Source organism: Sciurus carolinensis, chromosome 1 (genome assembly GCF_902686445.1).
Source record: "Sciurus carolinensis chromosome 1, mSciCar1.2, whole genome shotgun sequence".
NCBI lineage: Eukaryota > Metazoa > Chordata > Mammalia > Rodentia > Sciuridae > Sciurus > Sciurus carolinensis.
The window spans coordinates 181,529,026-181,551,914 of record NC_062213.1 but is presented as its reverse complement, the minus strand read 5'-3'; the positions used below and the strand labels follow the sequence as shown (position 1 = coordinate 181,551,914).

Genomic DNA, 22,889 nt, shown 5'->3' with positions numbered 1-22,889 from the left:
TTCCTGAGAGGAAGTCTTTGATTTTCAGTTCACTGTGTTCACTGCCGCAGCCCCAACGCGCCTGTGTTTGCTGCCTTTTGCACCAACCATTTGCAGTTACGCGCCTGCTTGGCTGATGACGGGAGGCAGGCCTGTCTGTAACCAGTCTGCAAGGGCCGCCAGGGCAGGGCTGCATCTGCCTGGCTCCCTGGCGACAACCGTCCACCACATCCAGAGGCTGGCGCGGAGAGCCGCCAGCGGATAGCAGCCTGCCACAGGAAGGTATTCCACGGGCTGCCCTTCTTTCACCTTGAGTTCTCTCTCCTTTTTTTCTTTTTATAAACAGGATTGTGTGTCTTTTTTCTTTGGTGGTAGATGGGCCCCATACCTTTATTTATTTTAGGTGGTGCTGAGGATTGAACCCAGTGCCTCACACTGCCAGGCAAGGGCTCCACCGCTAAGCCCCAGCCCCAGCCCCCTCTCCCTCCTTCTCGAAGGTTCTAGGATGTACTACTGTTCCTCTGGGTTTAGTCCCCACTCATCTCAGAGAGCCTGGGCACCCCTGCCCCTAGGAAAGCCACCAAGGCAGTACACAGACTGCCCCTCCCAGGTGGGAAGTCCTCCTTCAGAGCTGGCCTGGGGCCCTTTGTTCCTCCTTGGGGTTATTGGAGCAGAACTTCTTGAACTGGGACGTGCCTGCCAACCACCTGGACCCTCCATAAAATGCAGACTCTGGTTCATCGGGTTTGGGACGGGATCTGAGCTGCCAGGTGACAGTGTCACTGCTGGCCCACAGACTGCATTCTGAGAAACAAGATTGAAGGGAACCTGGTTACCACCCTTCCCAGAGTCCTGCTCCGGGTCCTGGGTCACAGAGGCCATTAGGGTCTCTCAACTTTGACCCCGTCTCTTCTTGCTCCCATGTACACTTCCCAGTCCTCAAACCCTAAGGAACCTGGTGCCAGTGACTGCTGCTTGTTTTTTGTTTTTTTTTTTTTTAATTTGAAATAAACCTTTAAGCAGTTTTCTGAGTCAGGTCAGCCCTGATAGGCATCACAGCTGTGTAACAGGACGTCTCCGATGATAAGGCCACACGGCGGGATTGCCGAACGGGGTGGGAAGGCTTCTCCCCGCATCCTCCAGCTTTGGCTCCGGCTGCCAAAGAGGCAATCCCAGCAGCTCCTCCAGAAGCTTCCACTCTGCAAAGCTGGGGTTTGGATGCTGGGAAATGTTCTGACCTGTCCACTGGGCACATCTTAAACCAAGTGTGTACCCCAGGCCAAACGATGGAAGTGTCTTCTGGTGGCCCCAGGGGTGTGTGTGTGTCTGTGTGTGTGTGTGTGTGTGAACTCGTGGAGTGTGTGTGTATATTTTGCCCCGATGATCCAGTTCTGGAAAGCTTTCATCACGTAGAACAACTCTGGGCTCTTCTGCGCAGGCCTGGTGTCCGGATTCCGTGCCTATGTGGGCCCCACAGATGTGAAGGGCCCCACTGTCCCCGGCTGCTGCAGCTGCTGCGACCCCTTGCGCCTCCGAGAGCTGGAGCCTGTCTCCTTGCTGTCCTTCCTGGCCAGGTTCCTGTTGGTATTCTCCCGCCGGCCCTGGCCTCCCTTCCTCCTCTTCTGCCCTGCAACAAACCCCACGGCAGGACAAATCAACAAAGGATGTGCTCAAGAGTCCTAGGAGGCCGGCGTGGTGGTGCATGCCTGTCATCCCAGCAGCCCCGGAGACTGAGGCAGGAGGATTGAGAGTTCAAAGCCAGCCTCAGCAAATGTGAGGTGCTAAGCAACTCAGTGAGACCCTGTCTCTAAATAAAATAGCAAATAGGGCTGGGGATGTGGCTCAGGGGTTGAGTGCCCCTGAATTCAATCCCTAGTACTCGCTCCCGAAAAAATAAGAGTCCTAGGAGGAGAGTGACAAAAAAGCTGGGCAGGGAAGCCCAGAGACTCCTCTGACTGGCAGCCACTTCAGAGAACCCTGCAACACAAGCACTAAAAGCGGATCCCCCACCCTCAGTGCACACCGGGTACGCTCCTTGGACCTTGGATCCCAGTGGGCCTAGCTTTTCCAGGTGTTAGGTGCAGTCTAGGGACAGGCAAGACAGCCCCCACCCCTGCCCTTCACTGGTTACCCCTGGGACCAGGCAAGGAGCGGCAGCCTCCTCGTTACCAAATGCAGGCTGCGTGACCTTGTTGGAATCACTGTGTGTTTCTGGGACTTAGCCCTCTGGCCATCTGACCTCTGAAGGCCCTTCTAGCATGAACCCCCAGAAGAAATGGGGACCTGCAGGAATGGTGACCAGAGACGCTTCCAGCTCCTGCCACGGCATCTTGGGGTGCTGCTCTCTGCCAGGACATGGCCCGCAGTTTGGATAGCACAGGGCCTTGAGTTGAGGAGTCTCCATCTGGCCTTGCCCTGGGCACCAGACGGGCAGGTGACTGAACCCCAGGAGGCAGAGGTGGCCGCTCACCCTCGGGACACGGCGTCCTCCGCACTGTGCACCTCCGGGTCTCCTTGGTGTCAGAGCAGGTGGCGTGGTCGCCCCCAGGAGCATGAAGCACCCTGCGCGTCCGCTCCTCGGAGCCCTTCCGGAAACCACAGAGCTTCTTCTTTTTGGAGCAGGGCCCCCAAGGGGACCATTCACTCATTTCACATTGTGCTGGTGGGAAGAGAGGGGATAGGAAGTGAAGGAGAGGTGGGGGGCTCCTCCCTGGTCCAGAATAGGAGGTCCTCATCCACCTGCCCCTGGCCTGGGCCTCAGGCCAGAGCAACTTTATTCGGGGGGCAGAAGGACCTCAGGGAGACCCAGCAGGTGTGTGTGGCGGGATACGCTTTCTCTGCACAGTGCTCCAGTCCACCCATCCCTGGCCTGACCCCGCCCGGCCGCTCCGCCTGGGCCCCGGTGCCCCGCCGCACCCACCGCGGCTCACCAGGACTGCTGCACTCCGCGGTGCCGTTGGCAGCGGTGGAGCCCTCTGGACAGGCCGGATAGCAGCGGCCCTTGTGCAAGTACAGGCCCTCCTGACACCTGGTGCAGAAGTTGTGGCTGAAGCAGGCCGCACAGTGCTCGATCTTGCATTCTGTGGACAGCACCAGATGCGGGGTCTCTGGCCCAGCCGGCAACAGACACGTCCCCTCACCCCCAGCCCCAGTGCCCCGCTGCCCACACCCACCCACATGGAGGCCAGGACCTCGGCCTTCAGCTGTGATCTCAGAGGGGGCTTGGGAGCCTGAAGGGACCACTCCCGAGGGCCGGCTGGGACTCTCACCTCCATCAGTCAACCCAAAGCTAAACCCAGGCTCAAGCCCTGGAGCCCAAGGCGAGGCCCACAAGAGCTGCCTTCAGAGGAGGGGGGACCTCTGTGCCTGGTGGGGGTGTGGGAGCAGGGTTTCCCAGAGGGCCCCTACCCAGAGTGGAACGGCGGGGACCCCTGCAGAGCGGCGTGGGGCTCCCTCCCCCACTGCTGGGCATCCATGGCATCTCAACCCTACATCTCCTGTCCTGGGCAGAAAGAATCTGTTTGGAGGAGCAGGGAGCAATCCCAGGGCAAATTCCTCTCCCTGTGCAAGGCCAAGTTCCAGGAACCACCTTGGTCGGACTCCTGGGTCCCTCCCTGCCGCCCTCTTGCCAGCTCTCTCCTTGGTGGGGAGGGCGGCTCTGCGGGCTTGGCTGGGAACAGGCAGGTCTTTCACAATCCCTCCCCTCCCAGGCTCTGGGGCCCAGGCCGCCAGTTTCCCAGGAGCTGGCCCAGCCAGGAGCCCCTCTCCCAACACCCTGAGCCTCGAGAGCACAGCTCTGGGGGTCCCAGCTCTGTCCTGCCAAGCTCCTCACCGCACCTTCTGTGCCTCCTAGCCACTGTGGCTTTATCTCAGCCTCACTCCCTCCTCTCCCTTCTTCCTTCCCCTCCTGATGCTCTGATGCCCAGGTTTGGTTGCCAGCAAAATAGGAACCAAAATAACAATAGCAGCGACCATCTACTGAGAGCTAGACACCAAGAGCCTTATCAGTGCATCTCACAACCCCAGGGGGGAAACGAGGACTCCCACTTAAAGATGAGGGAGGCTGAGATACGCCCAAGGTCATGCCATGAATAAACAGCAGGACTGAGAGCAGAACCCAGCTGGCCGAGATCGGGCCAGACATTTCCCCTCCAAGGCTCTAAGTTATCAGCTGTAAAACGGGCACCATCCCATGGTCCTGCTTCCCTGCAAAGGTCTAAGTGTCAGCTGCCACAAGGTCAGAGAATGTGTTCTAAACTTCCAGGTACGGCACAGATGGGAGGGATGTGGCCACTGTCCACGCGTGTGTTCCCTGAGTGACCCCCGGCACGTTGCAGCTGCAGTTACAGAGATGGAACGGAGCCCGTGCCTTGGAGTAGGGACAGCTGTGCCTGGCACGGAAAAGCAGACATGGAAGACCAGAGCGAGAAGAGAGTGGACGGGCGGGACGGCCACGCTTGGATTTCCTGGTGGCCAGTGTGGCGCCCACGGTGGTTTTCAAGCAGAAATGGGAAGACACAGGCTAGGTGTCTCAGAAGCATCTTTCTGGCTGCGGTGCAGAGGGAAGGTTGGAGGGGACCCCACGGGCTGGAGCACAGATGGACAGGAGAGAGCAGGGACCTGGCGGTGGCAGGAAAAGAGCAGCCAGCATTTGGTTACTGGATGGATGTGGACAGCACAGGCAAGGGGCCAGCTGCAGGTCTGAGTCTAGGGCCATACGTGGGCCCTGCACTGACCTGTGGGAGCAAAGGTGGGTGCAGGTGTCAGGGGAGGTGGGGTCCAGGTCTGGACATGGACTTAAGCACAGGTGGGATTCCTGGGGTCATGCCTGACTCGGGCCGAACACCTGAATCAAGGGCTCTTCTCATCAGCACCCCCTTTACTCTCCTTGCCAACCACCAACAGCTCAAAGCCCCCTTCCCCAGCCCGGCAACACTCACTGATGCACTTGTTCATCTCAGGGTTGCGGGCGTCAAAGTATCCGGGCGGGCAGGACGGCAGGCAGACGCCCACCTGGCGGATGTCGTTCCTCTCCAGCAGGATGAAGAGCTTGGGCGAGCACTTGAGGCAGCCGTTGACCTCGGAGCACAGCTCACAGCCTTTGGCACAGGCCTGGCTCCCCTCGGCACTGACTGCAAGGGTGGGGCAGGCGTGAGAAGGAGGCTGGGGCTGAAGGAGAGAGCCCCGTCCTCCCAGGATCCCACGAGGACAGGAGGAGAGTAGACTGGGGTTCACTCTGTGGCAGGAATGTGCTTCCCAGGTGACACAAGCCAGGCGGCAGCCCACTACGAGGCAGTTTTATGAACATTCCCAGACTCCTCTCGCCAGAGAAAGAGCCTGCAGGTCTGGAGTAAGGGCTCCCAGGACCCCATGTGCCTCCCGAGTTTCAGGCACAAGGTCACCCCACTAGGCTTGCTTCCCCACCAGCAGAGAAGCAACTGAAGCAACTGAAGTCCCTTCCTGGGACTTACCCTGACTCTCCCCAGAGGAGGAAAAGTTTAGCCTCAAGTACAGAAGGATGGTTTTTACTCCCCTGATAGTTTTAAAGACTAGAAGGATAATGCATTAAACTATCGGAGAAAAGGACCACCTACCTAGAGACAGGAAGACAATTAAATAACCTACGTCTACAATAGTGTTCTCAACCAGCGATGATTTCACTTCCCAGGGGACATTGGGTAATGTATACAGATATTTTTGATGATCATAACTGCAGAGGTGGGTTGTTCCTGGCATCAAGTGGGTAGAGATCGAGGATGCTACTAAACATCTCTGAGACATGGGGTGGCCCTCTTCAGCAAGTAATTATTTGATTCAAAATGTCAGTGGTGCCAAGATTGGAAACCCTGTTTGGAATCATCCTGGGAGGCAGTGTGACCTCCAAGTGCAGCACTGAGTCTCCAAGCTTTGATCTTTTTTTTTTTTTTTTTGGTAATGGGGATTGAACTCAGGGGCACTCAAGCACTGAGCCACATGCCCAGTCTATTTTTGTATTATTTAGAGACAGGGTCTCACCGAGTTGCTCAGGGCCTCACTAAGTTGCTGAGACTGACTTTGAACTCGTGATCCTCCTGCCTCAGCCTCCAGAGCCGCTGGGATTATAGGTGTGTGCACCACTACACTGGCTCAAGCTTTGATCTTGTTCCTTCATTCAGCCAACACTCACTGAGTCCCTTCTGTGCACTAAGCACAGGATGAACCCTGGGGACAGGGGGGCAGATAAGCTAGGCCACTCTGCAGGAAACTGGCCTTTCAGCAGAGAAGACACCCGAAGATAGGCAAATGCTGAAAGCCACAAAGCCAAGCAATAGTGGGCTCGGGGGAAAAAAAAGGGAAAGGATTCACAGAGAAGTGTAGAGAGCTTTCCTTTAGGAAAATGGAGATAAGGGTACTGGAAGGAGAAGGATCGCAGAGGGATCTGCAGATAATTTGAGGTGGAGGGGAGGGGAGGTGGTAGAAGATAAGGTATCTTTATATTGTGAACATGACCTTGGTCCTGCCAGGTGGCATTTCCCAAAGAGTATTTCTTGGAAGAGATTCCCCTAAATGTTCACAGGAGGACTTGGAGAAAAAGCTACTGTAACAGGTAAGACCAGGACCCAGTGGGTCAAACAAATCCAGCAGGATTGTTACTGGGAGACTTTTTGCAAACTCGATGACACTGCTGTGCAGAGGGACAGAGGAAGTGCATTTCCCAAACATTTTGGCCATAAAACATTTATTTTGAAGAATCTTTCTTGGGACCTCTTCAGAGCTGCTTGGACAACAGGGAGCCATTGGAAAATTAATCAGGGGTGAGATCCAATTTACATAACTGGTCCAATTTACATACTGTGAAGATTCAGCCACAGCCAGGGTGGAGACCAGAGGCCAAAGGTCTATTTGGGTGGGAGTTGACTCCCTTCATCCAGGTGAGAAAGCAAGAAAGCCTTAAACAAAACTATATTTAATGGTAAGAGAAAAAGACAGATGGAGAGATGCTTAGCAGAGAGGAGTGGGCAGGAACCTGGGGTGATTCCCAGGTGTCTGACCTAGGGTGCAGGTGACCTGTGGGGCCGAACACTAAAACAGGCCCCAGGGAAGAGCCGAGTGGAGAAGGAAGGGGAGTAGTTGTGAGCCACTTTGGAGAAGCCAGGCAGCAAGAAGCTGTAGATACACCTGGAGCCAGACCTGGGAATCAGAATGGAGCTGGCAGCGGGGGCTTGGGAGTGAGGACCCCGAGCTCAGCCTTCAGACCCAGTGGGATCTCAAGCCAAAGTCCCAGTCTGTGAGCCCAGCAAAACACTGAACCCTGCGCCTCCCTTCTCACCCCCGAGGAGGAGTCCAGGCTGCAGGGACGAGTCCTGATTTCAGAACAGGAGAGCAAGTGAGACTCAGGAAGCAGGCAGAAGAGGGAGGGAGACGCCACAGACTGTCACCAAACGGCCACAGTCCTGATGGCTGAGTGTCGCCAAGTGTGAGCACTGATCCCGGGACAGGGCGGTTCCTCAGGGCTTGACAAGTGCTAACTCATGTCACCCGTCAACGGCCCCGCGGCGGGTGCTCTTATTCTTATCGATCCTCATTTTTACAGACGAGGAAATGAAAAGGTTCAAGTGCTCCACCAAGACTCCTCAGCCAGAATGTGTTCTAGGCAGGCAGAGGGAACAAAGTATATAAAAGGCAAGTGGAGGGCAAAATGAGGGAGTACAGAAACTGCAAGTATGGCTAGAGGGATTTTTTTTTAAATATGCAATTTATTTGTATAGAGTCAACGTTACCTTTTTTTTTTTTTTTAATTTGGTGGCACTGGGGACGGAACCCAGGGGTGCTCTACCACTGAGTTACATCCCCAGCCCTTTTAATTTTTTTATTTTGAAACAGGGTCCCGTTTAAGTTGCCGAGGCTGGCCTTGAATTTGTGATCCTCCTGCCTCAGCCTCCTGAGTCACTGGGACTAGAGGCGTGTGCTACCACACCTGGCAAGTTAACGTTACTAGTTAATGACAAATTTAAAATGGACTATCCTTCTTGTTGCTTTACTCATTATGTGAGCAAAAATACTCCAGAAGCTCTACTGGAGTTCCGAAGAACCGTTTGGGATTATTTTTCTACTTTGGACCTTTTTTCAGCTATTACAAATTTATGTCACTGTCGATTTTAGGTACCACTTTCCCTTCGAAGATACTAAACCCCCCATTACTCATTGTTTTTATTTAAACCCTTGTCGACCGAATGTATTTACCTTCCCATGCAGACTATGAAAGTTCTTGAACAATTGGCTGAGCCAAGATTTCTGGAAAATTCTAGGTGGCTAACAGTTGTCAATAATACTTTGTCATTTAATTAAAATCAGAAGCATAAACATTAAAAATAAATAAATGAATAAATAAATCCTCATGGAAACAGATGCCCCTTCTGGACTTTTGCCTTAGTGCCAATAACTGAGGTGACCCAGGCGTCCTCTGAGCTGCCCTCTGGAGCTACATCACCATATTCAGTGATTTCTTCCTTGGTTCCCTTGTTAAGGACAGAGTCTCCTCCGAATCCCACAGCCCACCACTCACTCGACCACAGCAACGCCCCGTGTGCATTTTTCTTCAGTATTATAATTGTTACTGTTTTCTCTCCGCACTGGGGTGGCCCGGGCAGCACTTCCCATGAGCTCCACCCCAGCCCTCCCTCAGCACCGGCAGGGACAGGACAGGCAAGACAGGGCCACTTCCGCCCAGTGAGAGCAGGAGCCACTGTCCAGACACCAGGCAGCGCGAGGACAGAGCAGGGGCCAGGGAGGAAGGGTCTCAAACCGAGTTATCCCAGAGGCCAGGAAGGGTGGCCGGGAGCTAGAGCAGGCGACAGGCCGGAGCTTGGTTTTAGAGATCCTTCTACGGCCTGGAGAACTGGTTGAAGGACCGCAGAGGGGCAGGGGCGGAACCAAGAGGAGCGCAGCCAGCAGGCGGTGAAGGTGTCCTGAGGGCCAGGCCCAGGGCAAAGCACCGCGCAAGGAGACTTGGAGATGTGGGGCCCGTGAAGTGGACAGCGCTTGGGCCTTGGCTGAGACAGGGGCCCAGGAAGAGGAGCAGGGTTTGGTTTTTTTTATTTTGGGGGGTGACATGATGACAATTTAGGTGTGGTGAGGTGTGGCCGCTGGGGGACATCCAGGGGAAGTGAGGCAGCTGAGCACGTGGGTCTGCAGCTCACGCGGAAGGGCTGTCTGGAGATGGAGATGCGGAGTCCTTCGCCTGCGGATGTCATCAGAGGCAGCTAGCGGATGGGGGAGGAGCGGGCATTGAAGAGGAGGACGGAAAAGAGAAGGTTCGAGCCAGAGGCTGAGAAGGGGCCAGCAGACACCGAAAAGCACACTGCACTCCGGAGGTCAAGGCTCAAGCGCCCTTCGCGGAAGGAGAAGGCGTGGACGTGCCCAGGCTGCTGAGAGGTCACCTGGGGAATCGGTGCCAGGTTGGGCCACTGGGCGGGGTGGGGAGCAGAGGGCAGTGGCAGAGGACTGACAGAAAGGCGGGAGGCAGAGAGGCAGGGCGCCTTGGCTTTCTGGAAGTTGGCTGCGGAGGAGGGGCGAGGGTGGTAAACTCCCCAGGGGTGGAAGAGAGGTCCCAGGAAGAAGCTGTGTAGCAGACCAGAGGGCTGGGGCTGAGCCCTGGGGACACCTGCAGTCCACAGAGAAGCAGAGGAAGAGCGGCTCTGGAAAAAAGCTGAGAATCAACCCTCGGAAACATGGGAGGAGATGCGGAGGGTGATAATAAAAATCAAGCTGAAAGTCAAACGCCATGGCGCACACCTGGAATCCCAGAGGCTGGGGAGGCTGAGGCAGGAGGATGGCAAATTTGAGGCCAGCCTCAGCAACTTAGCAAGACAGTTTCAAAATAAAAAAATAAAAAGGGCTGGGGATGTGGTTAAGTGGTTAAGCAACCCTGGGTTCAACCCCTGGTACAAAAAAAAAAAAAAAAAAAAGTTGAAAAGGAAAGTTCTTGGACGACCTGGGCTTGGGGGAAGCCAAGGCCAGTGAGCCCTGGAGCAAACCTAGAGATGTGACCGGTAGTGGTCACTGACCGGGTGACTTCCAGAAGGGCAGTTTCATGGACAGAGAGTGTCAGCCAGACCACAGTGAGCTGAGGAACAAGCGGAAGGGAAGGAGGTGGGAATAAAGCTAGGAGAGGGACAGAAAATCAGAAGCACAGAAAACGACGGCGTGGAAGCCCGGCAAGGGCGCAGGCCTGCAATCCTGGAGGCCCAGGAGGCTGAGGCAGGAGGATTGTGAGTCCAAAGCCAGCCTCAGAGAGATCCTGTCTCTAAATAAAATATAAATAAGGGCTGGGGATGTGGCTCAGTGGTTGAGTACCCCTGGGCTTGATCCCTGGTATGAAAAAACAGAAGGAAGGAAGGAAGGAAGGAAGGAAGGAAGGAAGGAAGGAAGGAAGGAAAGATGGAGGGAAGGATGAGTCGGTGTGCAGGGAGGAGATGGGGGTGAGATGTGATTCCAAGACTCAGAGGCAGATGGAGTGCCTCTCCAAGACTCAAATTGATGGAGTTGAAGACCTGAGGATACAGGAGGGTCAAGAGATGGAAGTCAGCCGGGTGCTGTGGTGGACATTTACACCCCCAGCTATTTGGGAGGCTGAGGCAGGAGGATCACAGTTTGAGGCTAGCCTCAGCAACTTATTGGGACCCTGTCTCAAAATGAAAAATTAAAAGGGCTGGGGGTGTAGCTTACTGGTAGAGCGCTTGCCTAGCACATGCGAAGCCCTGGGTTAGATCCCCAGTACCATGGGGGTTACAAAATAAAGATATAGTGGTCAGGCGATGGGATGGGGGAGGGATCAGAGGCTGAAGTCAAGGACAAGGGACAAAGAACTAAAGATCTGAATTCCATGGGGGTTGGGGACTCAGAAAGGGGAAGGGTTCGGTGATGGGCAGGGGCCAGTTCAACGAGGGGATGCTTACAAGAGGGATAAAAGTCAAATGGTGCTCTCGGCTTGACAGGCAGACATGTGGGCAGGGAGGTCAGAGAGCCAGACAGGGACTCTGGGGTTCAATGATGCGAACTCGCCTTTGAGTGCAGGTCCCAGGGGATGTGTTGGGGTGCATCACAATTCCCAGGGAATTGTTCCCCAGGCACCTGCCGCAACCTGGCAGGCGCCCAGGGTGGCTGGGAGCTGGGATGTTGCCATATAGCAAGGAAGGCCCCGCAGGGCTGGTAATGCCCCGCAGCCAGCGGGTCCACAGCAGCGGGGAGGACGTCCCTGAGCCAGCATGCCAGGGAAGAGTGTGTGCCATGCAGGAGGAACAGCCTGTGCAAAGGCTCAGAGGCACTGACGTCCACTGCGGGAAACAGGGTTCTATTCTCTCTGCGACGAAAGGCAGGTCAGACTGGCCTCCGTCAACCTGGCGCACAACCCTGTCAGGTGGCTGTTACTGAGACCAGGCCGTGTCCCCCACCCAGCCTGCCCCTCCCGGAAGAGCGGCTTCTGTCCCACCGCCCCCTCCCCATTTTTGCTTCCTCGATTCCCAATGGCCTCATCTCATCTCTTTTAAACCAAAAATCAGATGGTGACACACCCCTGCCTAAAATTCATCGGTGACTCCCTACCACCTCCAGAATGAAGACCCAGCTCCTGGTCGGGTCTGAAAAGTCATCCTGAGCTTGTCGCCCCCTCGTCCCTCAGTGCTTCCTTAAGCGATGTCCATCCCTGTTTCTCTGGGCACGTCACACTCTTTCATACCTCTGTGCCTTTGCTCCTGCTGGCCCTTCCTTCTGAATACTGCCTCCTGAGCCTGACAAACTCCTACGAGCCTCAGAATTAAAGTCGCCTTCTCCAGGAAGTCTTCCCAGATCTCACCTCCCACCAGTCTGGATGGAGTGTTCCTCTCTGTTCCCATGTCCCCGGCACTTGATCACTTCATATGGTTATTATCTGGTAATACGTCTTTGTCTCCCACTAGAAAGAGCTGGAGAGGGCAGAGCCTCTTATTTTTGATTGGAGGCCCAGCCCTGGGGTGAGACTCCTAAGAAGTCGGGCCCCAACTGTGGAGGGGAGAGGGGGACACAGTGTGTGCAGAGTCTCAGCGGCATCCCCTGAAGTGTGGGCAGTGGGGCTGCACAGGAATGCAGGCTCAGGTGGGATGGCAAGGGTCAGTGGGGCTGGAGAGAACTGGCCACGACTCAGAGGCGCGCCAGCCTGGGCTGTGGGGGAACCCGGACTTGGAAGAGGGAGATCCAGTGGGAGAGACCCGAGTTTAGCTGGGGGGCTGGAAGACAGGGAGGGGGCTGAAGAAGTGTAGGTAGGAGCCTTCTCAGGGGCTGCATCTGTTCTTGGCACCCAGGGCCATCTGCTGCCTAGCCACCCAGCCTGGGGACGTCCAAGGATGTCCTGGGAAGACCAAGGGGCTGATTTTTTATTTTATTTTACTTTGTGCTGAGGACTGAACCCAGGGTCCTGAGCATGCTAGGCAAAAGCTCTGCCCCTGAGTCACCCAAGCCCTCAGGATCCTGTGACTCAACTGTGAACTTGGCTGAGGCTTTTTCTCACCTGGGTCAAGACGGCCTCCTAGCTAGCCCGTTGGCCTTCCCCAGCCCCTCCCCAGCCTCTGCGGCAGCTGGCCCATGTGCCCCCAGAATGAAACCTCTCAGTGACTCCTTCTCACCCAGCACCAACTCAGGGTAAGTCCAAACTCCTCAGCCTGACAAGTACAAAGAGCTTCACAATCATCCGACCACTGCCCAAGTCCACAGCATCATCTCGCCAGGACCCTTGTGTCCCTCTATCCTAAGGGATGCTGGGTTTCCTGCTTCAGCAACAAAATACGTCTTTTCAACAGCAGAGATCCCCAGCATGAAAACCAGATATGAACCGGGAGCGGGGGTGCATGCCCACAATCCCAGTGACTCAGAAGGCTGAGGCAGGAGGATGGCAAATTGGAGGCCAGCCTCAGCAACACAGTGAGGATTTAAGCAACTTAGAGAGACCCTATCTCAAAATTTAAAAATAAAAGGTGCTGGGGATGTGACTCAGTGGTTAAGTGCCTCTGAGTTCAATCCCTGGTACCAAAAAAAGAAAAACAAAACCAAAAACAAACAAACAAAAAAAAAAAAAAAAAAAAAAAAACAGATATGAGCACAGCTGCCCAGGTAAAGCCCTGGGACTCCCCAGAACCCCATTTTTAAATCCTTTCCCTGTGTCTCCCAGCTGGCCCTCTTCTGGAACAAACGTTCTAGGCCTCTCCCAGTCCCCTGGGCTCTCGCTGCCCTGGGCTTCCTCCCGTCACAGCGGTCACGACACTGGACTGCATGGTCTCTTCCCCATCACCGTGAGCCCCTCGAGACTCATCTCTGACCCAGGGCCAGGCTCTGCTGGCTCTCAGTGACCTCTGCTGAATGACCCAAGGAATGTGCAGGGAAGGGACCTTGAGCTTGGTCAGCGAGGGAGGGGATGTGAGTTCTGGATGGGGCAAGGGCAGTGAGATGGGGCAGAAAGTCCCATCCGGGCTTCAGGAGCTCAAGGGAGGAATGGGGTCTCCCTGGGGCCAGGACTGGGGCGGAGGAGCCCGGGAAACGGGGACTGGGTTGGAGAGATGGGCGGGCTCAGGAAGGGGCAGGGACTCAGAGAGGGTGAGGGTCAGTGAGAGGAAAGAGAGCTTCCTCGGTGAAGAGGAGCTTGGAGAGGGTCCTGGAGGAGTGAAGGAAGAGCAGCCGTTGCCAGGGGGCTTCATAAGCCATGGCCAAAGAGAAGTCCTTGCTCGACTTATTCCCCGCCTCCATGCAGGGGGACCGTCACTCCGACTCCGAGATCAGATATTTCTGGGTCTAAAGATGGTTGCTAGGGTTCGGATGTAAGGTGTCCCCTAAAAGCCCGGTGTTCATGCAGGAATGCCCAGAGGTGATTGGATGACCGCTGTACCCAGTCAATCCATCCTAGTTTGAATGTTGCGAGATAACTGTAGGCAGGTGGGCGTGGCTGGAGGAGGCGGGGCCTGGGGCGGGGCCTGGAAGGGCACCTCCTCCTCCAGCCCTTCCGGTCTTTGCTTCCTGGCTGTCTCTGTGTCGAACTGAGCAGCTCTTCTCTGCACGCTCTTCCACCATGAGGCTCTGCCTCACTTGGGCCCAGAGCAATGGACTCAGCCGACCACGGACGGAACCTCTAAAACTGAAACAAATGAAACTTCCCCTCCTCCAAGTTGTTCTTGTTGGGCATTTTGTCACAATGACACAAAGCCAACTTGCTGGTGTAAGGCTCAGGATCAGAGCTCTATTGGGTGGCTGCTGGCAGCCCTGCTGACATATGGTCAAGAGACATCGGACAGATTCAATGGCCCTAAGGCTCATACACACAACAAGCCTGCTACCGTGTCCCCAAACAACCTGGTGCCCTTCTGTATGGTGGAGAGCAGCACACCGGTGGCATGGTCTCCTTCCTTCCGCCAGTCCCCGGAAACCCCAGCACGAATGGTCCACACCTTGTTTATCTAAGCCCAGCTTGCATCCCGAAGTCTGTAGAGGGCTGGGTGGTTTGCAAAGTTTGCTCAGATGCATGTCTAGGGCTAGGTGGAGTTACTGGTAGTGCACCTGCCTAGCACGGGGGAGGCCCTGAGCTCCATTCCCAGCACCACTGTCACAAAAATAAAAAGCAAAATAGCTGCTACCTCCTGTGAGCCTTACTATATTCCTGTACGATTGCATTTCAGTCTTTCAACTGTGGTTTTTATGACCACTAAGTGACAAGTACACACACTGTACCTCCCTGGGCCTCGGTCATTCCGGACCCTCATTACACCCCAGTCTTTCTCCATTCCTCCCCTCACCCTTGGCTGTCACAACCGAGGTGTTCTGTGACATCATGTGATAATAAAAATTGCTTTGTGTGCTTCTGAGGCTGCCGGACGTAGTTGTATCAAAAGTGGACGCTTCAAAGCTGCTGCATCAGATCAGCCATGCTGGAAGCAGGAGGCGCTTACTGATGCTCAGTCCAGTTGGTTTTGGTTTTTTTTTTTTTTTTTTTTTTTTTTTTGGTTTGTTTTTGTTTTGTTTTCCAACAGACTTGAACCCAGGTCTTTTGCTCCCTGGTTTAGGTGGGTGTGTGGCCCTGCATGTGAATGTGAGCATGCCCCATGAGTGTTGCTGGTATCTCTCTCTCTCTCTCTCTCTCTCTCTCTCATTTCGGAAATAGAGGAGACTGATTATAAACCACTAAACCACATCTGGCCCATGAAGTCCAAAATACTGGCCACAACAGAGGAGAAGGGAGGGAAATCAAGGCCCCACTGCTGATTGAACCTAACCGGCTCTAATTGTTCCTTAAGCCAGGGATTTTCAGCTTCACTGATTCGTTGAGCTTCCCTCCCTGGGTTGAGTCCTGGCCTTGGCTGCTCCCGTGGAGACCCAACAAGACTCCACTGCCTTTCAGCCTTCCCTGGAGAGAGTGTAAGTCTGAAGGGAAAAGCCGAGTGAGGCAAGAGGGAGTTGGGAGAAGCCGGGCGTGGTGGCGCTCGCCTATAATCCCAGCGGCTCAGGAGGCTGAGGCAGGAGGATACCGAGTTCAAAGCCAGCCTCAGCAACTTAGTGAGGCCCTAAGCAACTCAGTGAGACCCCGTCTCTAAACAAAATACAAAATAGGGTTGGGGATGTGGCTCAGTGGTCGAGTGGCCCTGAGTTCAATCCCTGGTACCCCTCCCCCCAAAAAAAATTAAATAAATAAATAGAGGGAGTTGAGAGAAACTTCAGGAAGACGTCCTGCCTGGGGGTGCGACATCTCCATTGTGCATGTGGAAACAGACAAGGCCTTGGGAGTCCAGAGGCCCGGCCAGCCCACTCCCTGACATGGGTCACCGGCACATAAAGCCACTCCCATAAGCAGGAGGTAAGGCTGCCTAGTGGAGGGGAGGGGTCCCACACATTGATCTGGACCCTTACCAAGCTCTGGCCACTGCCAGCCCGGGACCTGGGTTCCGACATGACTGTGTGCTGAGGTGCATTTCTTGGCCTTTCCCAGCCTCGGTACAGAGAAAGGGTTCGCTTTTCTGTTTTAAACTGAGAACGTTTCCTTCCAGTGACATCTTACATGGAAGCTCCCCACCCAGCGGGGAGGTAAAGCGCCCCGGTGCCAGGCTGGCAGGGCAGTGCCCGCCCACCGCCTCCCAGCCCCCCACCACTCCCAGGCCCACTGGGCCTGGCTCGAAAGCCTCAGGACGACAGGGTCTCATGACCCCACCGCCTCCCTGTGTGGGGGGCAGGGAAGCCCCCTGTCGCCCGCTGCCCAGAGGTGCAGAGCTCCTGCCCCCAGGGCCCACACCTTGGCCAGGACAGAAAGGAGGAGCGCCCGCCTCCTGATCCGCCGAGAGGAAGCCAGCCGGCATGCTGCCCCCCGCCCAGCGTCTCCGTGGCCGCCACACAGGGCCGGTGTCCCGTCAGAGGCATGATTCACAATCTGCATCCTCACAAGAGAGGGGTTCATCCAGAAAACAGTGTGCACAGGGGGACACAGACGGCAAGGGACCTAGAGCAGCGGACGCCAACAGATGAATCCAGCAACCGCATCCACGAAGGGGGATCCACAAGGGTCCCTGCAGCTGAAAACCACCAAGACCTCGGAGGCCCCTCCCACCCCCAGGGCCAGCGGAGGTCCACCCGCTGCCCTCGGGTACTCACTCCGCCTCTGCCTCTTGCCCTTGATGCCCCGGCTGCCGATGGCGAGGTGCATCCAGCTCAGAACCAGGGCCACCACACACAGCCCAAGCCGCATGCTCACTGGCCAGCTCCAGGCCCCCGCAGGAGGGGTGGTCTCTGGGGGTGGATGGCACGTGGCTCTTGCTAAGGCCTCTGGGGCTGGGTCAGCAGCAGGAGGCCCAGGCCTGGGCCAGAACCCAAATCCACCATAATCTCAGCGGGGCACAGAGAGGGTGTGGGAAGCCTCCATCAGCCCCAACGGAGGTCCTCAAAGCCACCTCAGAGTGTCACATGGAAGTCCTCTTTGTCACTTCAGCAGGGATTGCCCCTGAAACCAACCTGTGGGGAAGGAGAGAGAGGGTTAAATCTGTGGTACCCCAGGGCCCCCTGCTCTGTGCCTCCTACCTTCCCATGTGTTTCCCTACCCAGAACATGGTGAGGAATCAGAATATTTGGACACTACAAATAACCCACCTGGCACCATGGAGAAGAAATCTGCTCCTCTTCCTATCCTGCAGAATTCCCCAACCTGACACTAGAGCCGACTACCTGAGTAGCTGGAATATGGTAAACACTCAGACCAAATTTGTGGCTTAATGATGATTTTCAATAATGGGAACCAGTTGGCCCCACCCCTGACTACTATTGGCTAGCTCTAACTGGAAGTCCTTCTTTAAGTCTACCCTACAGACCTCATGCTGCAGTAATATTTTGTTATTTGAAGAGGAGCTCTCTTTGTCCTTCCATGCGTGGCCCCTCAGCCTTCTCTTCCCAGTGCTGAGTCACCCATGTGCCTTTCACCTGTCCTGGAGCTAGAGCAGTGACCCCTGGCAAGCGGGCAGACTTTGCATGGCGGGAGAAAAGGAAGTAAGGCTTCCCCAGGCCACAGAAACTCTGACACAGCAGGCCCGGCGGGCCTGGCCTTTGTGAGGGGATAAAAGAGGCAGCAGTGCCCGCCCTGGTCAGGGACACAGAGAATGGCGATAATCCCCCAGCCCCGCGAGAGCCAGGGCTCTGGACCCGGAGGCTGGGGTGGTGGGGGCAGGGGAGCTGGGCCTCCCTCATGAGACGTGCTGGGACGTTGGGCATCTGCGCCTGAGTGAGCACCAAAGCCCTGCCTGCTCCCCACTCACAGGGTGGGACCCCCAGCGCCGTCACACAGATGCCTGGTCACACCATGTCCACACACTCCTGCACCCCGGCCCGTGCTCACGCAGGGACTCCAGAACACAGGGAACGGCCGACCAGCAGCAGGGGAGGCCTTGTGGATGCCAGGAAGCGTCGCCTTCCTGTCCACTGGTCAGTCACCTTTGGAAAGTCTTTTAGCTTCTCTGAGCCTCGGTCTTTTCATCTATAAAATGGGGCTAAACAGAATTTTCCCAGGCCAGCTCTGAGTGCCCGCTGAGTTTTGGTGCACTAACGAGGAACCTGAGATGCTGGCACGAAGGTTCTCCCCCACCTCCCGTCCCAATCCTGTCTCATCTCCTCGGTGCCCAGTTTACCCCCTGGCCTCTCGGAGAGGCCCCGGGAGAGCCCACGTGCACGGGAGATAAATCATTATCCCCCAGGGAGTCCAGTCCCTCCCTCCCCAGCCTCTCCCACTAGCTTTGAAGGCCAGACACACTCAAGTGGTTAAGCTGCCTGAAGAAGTGTTTACATGAGGGCTGATGGATCCCACCTGCTGCTGTGGCCGGAGCCAGCGGAGATGCCCCCAGCCACCCCCAAATGCCCCGGTCAGCTGCCAGCCCCTCCAGGACCTGCCAAAGGCTTCCCACATTCCCCAGCCCCGGCTACACATGCCCATCACCCAGAGCATGGCTGTCCAGTCAAGTTTACCAGGCCAGGGTCTTCAGTCCCAAGTACATAGCCTCCGAGGCTGGTAGAGTTTGACAGTCAAGGGCACAAAGTGCTTTGAATGCTACAGACTAGCTGGGTTCCCCTGTGTTAGTTGCTTAGCTGGTCTGAGCCTGTTTCCTTATCTGCAAGACAGTTGTTTCTTGACGCCTTAAATGAGTTAATAGATGACACGGGTTTGGATGGGATTGGCACGGAGGGAGGTCCCAGTGCTGTCTGTCGTACTTTTTTTTTATGACTGAAGCTTTGTTTTGTGTCTGCATTCATTTAAAAAGCAAGATCAACATTTTCTGTATCATCTGGATACCAACCTTGATCATGAGCATTGACATGCAGTTTACGCCTCTGCATTGATCTCTCTGGTTGATGGCCTGGACACCAGAGTGTCCCCCTGGAGGGACCGGATCTACCTCGGAGAGCACTGGTCAGACTGGGCTGCAAGGACCCCGGCAGATCCAGCCTGTCAGTCCCTACATTCGACAAACACTGCATCAGACAAACTTGGTGTCACACACTGGGTCTGTGAGACTTCGGCCTCATGGTGTGATCCATGTCCCTAGGGTCCTTGGGGCAGAAAAGGTCCCCTGTGCCTCTCTGTGCATTGTGACTGCCCTCATGGAGCCTGGCTTCCCCCCACCCCCGCCACGGTCCCCCTCCCCAGCCCCCGAGTCCTGCCAGGTTTGACCTGGCCCTTGCCACACTTACCTAGTCTCTGCCTGCGGCAATCTTCTGGCCCACTCCGGCCGGAATCACCAGGGACCACAATCTCAGCTGGGAAATGGAGACGGGGATCCAGATGCAAATTCCATTGGAGCAAGTGATACTGGCTTCCCTCACCTCTGGGATCGGAAGAGTTTCAAGCCCTTTTTTGGGGGGAAAATATTATATTTTCAACCCTACAAAGAAGCTAAGAGCACATCTCTACGAGGGGCTAGGAGCAACGCGGGTGACAGGGCAGGACGTGGCGTGGGTCGACACCCAGCTCAAGTGGCACATGCCATTCAGCTCCTGCTGGTGACGGACAGGCAGAAAGGATGGCTCGACAGTGCCAGATCCCGGACATTTTGAAAGGGAAGTTGAAAATTCAGGATCTCGTGTGAAATCTGATTTAAACACTGGGCAGTTCCGAGACTCCAAACCCTGCAGTGCCAAGCTCCAGAAGGCCCTGCCTCAGAGGCTCCACATCCCTCCCTAGATCCGGGCCCCACAGAGGTGCACACAAGGGCACAAAGACATCAGGGCTAGGCTGAGAGAGGAGCCAGAAGCAGAGGGCTTTCCTTTAGTAGCCTATCATCGTTTTGCTGCCGGCTTCCCTTGGGCCTTGGGCTAAACGGCACAGACAGTTCATCTCAGGGGGCTCAGTAGTCTACCCAGAAAGGGAACCGCGGCAGTGTTCAGGCCCCCGCACTGGAGGGGGCTTGGGGTGGGGAAGGACATTCCTCTCTGCCAGGGTGGGGGTGAGGGTGCCTCCTACCACCTACCACGTGCTGGACCCTCGTTTATCCCACCCTGCCTGGAAGAGGGAGGTAAAATTATTCCCATTTCACAGAGCAGAAAAGTGGCACTGGGAGGTTAAGGGTCTCCGTGGGGACAGACCTAGTTTGCTACCCAGAACGGAGGTGTCCGCAGGGCGGACGGAGATTGCTGAGGAATGTGTCCCCTCCCTGCTTGGGGAATGGACCTGCAGCAGGTGGAGAAACGGCTGGGGGCAGAGGCCGAGCTGGCGGGAGACCAAAGAGATGGATCCGGAAGGGGAGGGCGCTCCCTGGGGAGGGGGACACCGTTGCGGGTGGAGCTGGGGCGGGGACTCAGTCCTGACAGAGGGCTGGAATAACTTTCACCTTCTTGCCTGCAACACTATCAGGATAAATTGGTACTCCGGCCGGGGCCAATGCGGACCCAAAAATGTAAACCATCCAGATAATTTCTCATTCGCCCTCCCCAGGAGCGGCCGCGGAGCGGGCTGGCGGCGGGGGCAGCGTTGCTGGGCTGGGGGCGGGACAAGTACGTGCTGCCCGACCTGCCGGGATTAGCTTGTCGGCCAGAGCCGAACCAGGTGCTGGGGCCGTTTTCCCGCCCCCAAAACCAAAGGCACCAGAGAGAGGCTCCTGCGCACCCTCCATCAGCGCCCCGAGTGCTCGCATCCATCTTCCCTCTCATATCCGGAAGAGGCGCCAACAGGTGCCCCGGAGAGGCCGACTGAAGCCCCAGTGGTGCCCCCAAGATCCAAGTTCAAGAGCCAGTTCCGCAAGAAACCCCGGCCTCCACTGCCCGCACCCAGAATCCATCCCTGCTCCCCTAGGGCCCCGCGAACCGAGCCCCACCTCTGCCCCGCCAAGCTCTGCCGTCCGACCCGCAGCGCGGGCCAGGGAGTCGCGCCACCGCGCTGCGCACCCAGGGCCGCGCCGCACGTTGCCTGCCACGTCGGACCCCGGCCCGGGATGTGGGAATGGGATGGGGGTCACCAGGGACCATGGGACAGGGGACAGCGAGACCAGGGATCGAGAGCCTCCGGGCCGGGGAGGGCGTATGACAGGGCCGGTGGACCTGGAAGTTCAGGACTGCGAGCGAGGGGCTTGCGGAGGACCCGAGGAAGCGACCGCGACGGGGCTGTCCGCTTGGCCCGCGGGGTGACGGGGCGACAGGATTTGTAGGAGGGAGTCCCGGAGGTGCCTTCTGCCGATCGATGCCCGCAGAGCAATGGGACTCCCCTTCCTCTGTCTCCCCGGCCCGAACCCAGCTCGGCTGAGCCCCGACGGGGGGCCCGCGGCACCCCGGGTCCCGGGAAAGGGGGCACTAGGGGGAGGACCGAGCCGCGGAGAGGGGACTCACCTCGGTGCTGCCAGCGGCGGCGGGGGCAGGCCCGGGAGGGCGAGGGCGCGGCCGGCTCAGCCGCCCGCCGCAGGACTGTCCTGGGCGCCCGGCTCGCCTGCGCTCCGCCCGCCCGTTCCCAAGTTGCTCAATCTGCGGGCGGCTCACGCCCTCCGGGGCCAGCGCCCCACCCGGCGCATCGGTCCTGGGGCGGCTCGGGTGGCCCTCGCTCTCCGCGGCGCACGGCTCGAAAGCCCGACTGCGGCTCGCCGCGCCGGGCTCGTGTTCTCCGTCGCGCCTCCGCTCGGCCGGAGCTCCCAGCCGGGAGAGGGGCCAGTCCTCCGCTCGCACGAGGGAGGGAATCCCCCCCTTCGCAGTCCCACCCCCGAGCCGGCCCCCCTTCCTGGGATCCGCAAGAAAAAATGGACTGGAGCGCCGGGCCGGGAGTCCGCAGCCCCCTCCCGCAGCCCTTGCCCCACGCTGGCGCGCTGCGCCCTGAGCGCGGGGCTGGCACAGGAACGAATTCTCTGAACCCCGGCGCGGACCCTTTGCCCTTGCTTCCTCCCTCCCGGGTCGCACCAGTGTCCACACCCGGGGGATTCCAACAGCCTGCGCACCCGCAGCGGATCAGAGCATCTGGGGGTCTGAAGAGCGCCCAGGTCCCTCACCCAAACCCAGTTTCTCCATCAAGAACCTGGAAAGTGACAAGGAATAAACTCGACAGAGTTTTTTGTTCCTGACCACACCCTCCTCCCCTTCAGGATCAAATCTTCAAAGCATCTTTCTAGTTCAAAAGAAATACCAAGAATCTGGGCACCCACAAGGACAGCTCCACACTCCCACACCCCACTGGTACAGGAGAGTGAGGGAAATTGCAGAATACAACCTACATTCAAATCCCCCCTCCATCACTTACCAGCTGTGTGGCCATGCCTAAGGTACTTAACCTCTCTGAGCCTCAAGGTTCTCATCTGTTGTGCAGGTTCAGTGAAATGAAGTGTGCAATGAGTGGTTGATGGTAGGAACTCTATAAATGTTTGTGGATGAGCACGGAAGGGCTGCAGACACCTGCAGTGACCCAGATGATGTTGAAGTGGAGCCTGAAGAGGGAGGGAGGGAGGGAGGGACACTCACTTCTTAGGGTGGCAAACAGCTGTTCTCCAGCCTCACTTCAGATTGGGGAAAGGAAAATGAGCTAACTCTGTAGTTAGCCGAGTCAAGCTGGAGCAGAAAAGATGGACTGATTGTGTGTGGGGGGCGGGGGGGCGTGAGTAATCAAGACAGGCTGTGGAATCTCCTTCCTTGGAGAGGAGGGGGAGCTGTGACTGCTGAGCCAAGAGCACAGGGTCCTTTGGCATGACAGGGGAATGTGTGGAAGGGCCAGGCAGTAGGACGGTCGTGGATAGCCAGAGAAAGCGCCGTGGGATCCCAGATGCCCAGTGTCTGGACTCCCGAGCCAGTGCTGCCAAGTTTGCAGGAGGCGCATAGCCATTTCCGAGTTGGTCCAGGGCCCCTCCAGGCCCCTCCCTTCTCCCCTCTGCCCTGAGCCTCCCCGGTGTCTAACCAGCTCTTGGCTCCGCTCTGTGCCTAAT

General features: G+C 56.7%; 1 protein-coding gene across 3 annotated transcripts; it reads right to left on the bottom strand.

Moving 5' to 3' along the window:
* Positions 1–979: 979 nt before the first annotated feature.
* Rspo1 (R-spondin 1) lies at positions 980–22,303 on the bottom strand. Of its 3 annotated transcripts, XM_047566573.1 has the most exons (8): positions 21,319–21,627; positions 19,192–19,349; positions 18,798–18,956; positions 16,615–16,971; positions 4,920–5,111; positions 2,910–3,059; positions 2,450–2,638; positions 980–1,606 (listed from the first exon to the last, which is right to left on the bottom strand). In XM_047566573.1, the coding sequence occupies exons 4-8, from the start codon at positions 16,706–16,708 to the stop codon at positions 1,440–1,442; spliced, it is 792 nt and encodes a 263-aa protein (XP_047422529.1). In that variant the 5' UTR covers positions 16,709–16,971; positions 18,798–18,956; positions 19,192–19,349; positions 21,319–21,627; the 3' UTR covers positions 980–1,439. The 3 variants fall into 3 exon arrangements, with proteins under 3 accessions (XP_047422529.1, XP_047422537.1, XP_047422519.1); XM_047566581.1 differs by lacking the exons at positions 18,798–18,956; positions 21,319–21,627 and adding an exon at positions 22,214–22,303; XM_047566563.1 differs by lacking the exon at positions 18,798–18,956.
* Positions 22,304–22,889: the final 586 nt, after the last annotated feature.

What these genes read in the sequence shown, in the direction of transcription:
- Rspo1 (XM_047566581.1), bottom strand. Translation starts at nt 16,708, where the DNA reads ATGCGGCTTGGGCTGTGTGTGGTGGCCCTGGTTCTGAGCTGGATGCAC. An exon ending in GGGCAAGAGGCAGAGGCGGA is followed by an intron (nt 5,112 to 16,614) that starts GTGAGTACCCGA and finishes CCACCCTTGCAG; the next exon opens with TCAGTGCCGAGGGGAGCCAG. An exon ending in GAGGACGCCGTGTCCCGAGG is followed by an intron (nt 1,607 to 2,449) that starts GTGAGCGGCCAC and finishes GGTTTGTTGCAG; the next exon opens with GGCAGAAGAGGAGGAAGGGA.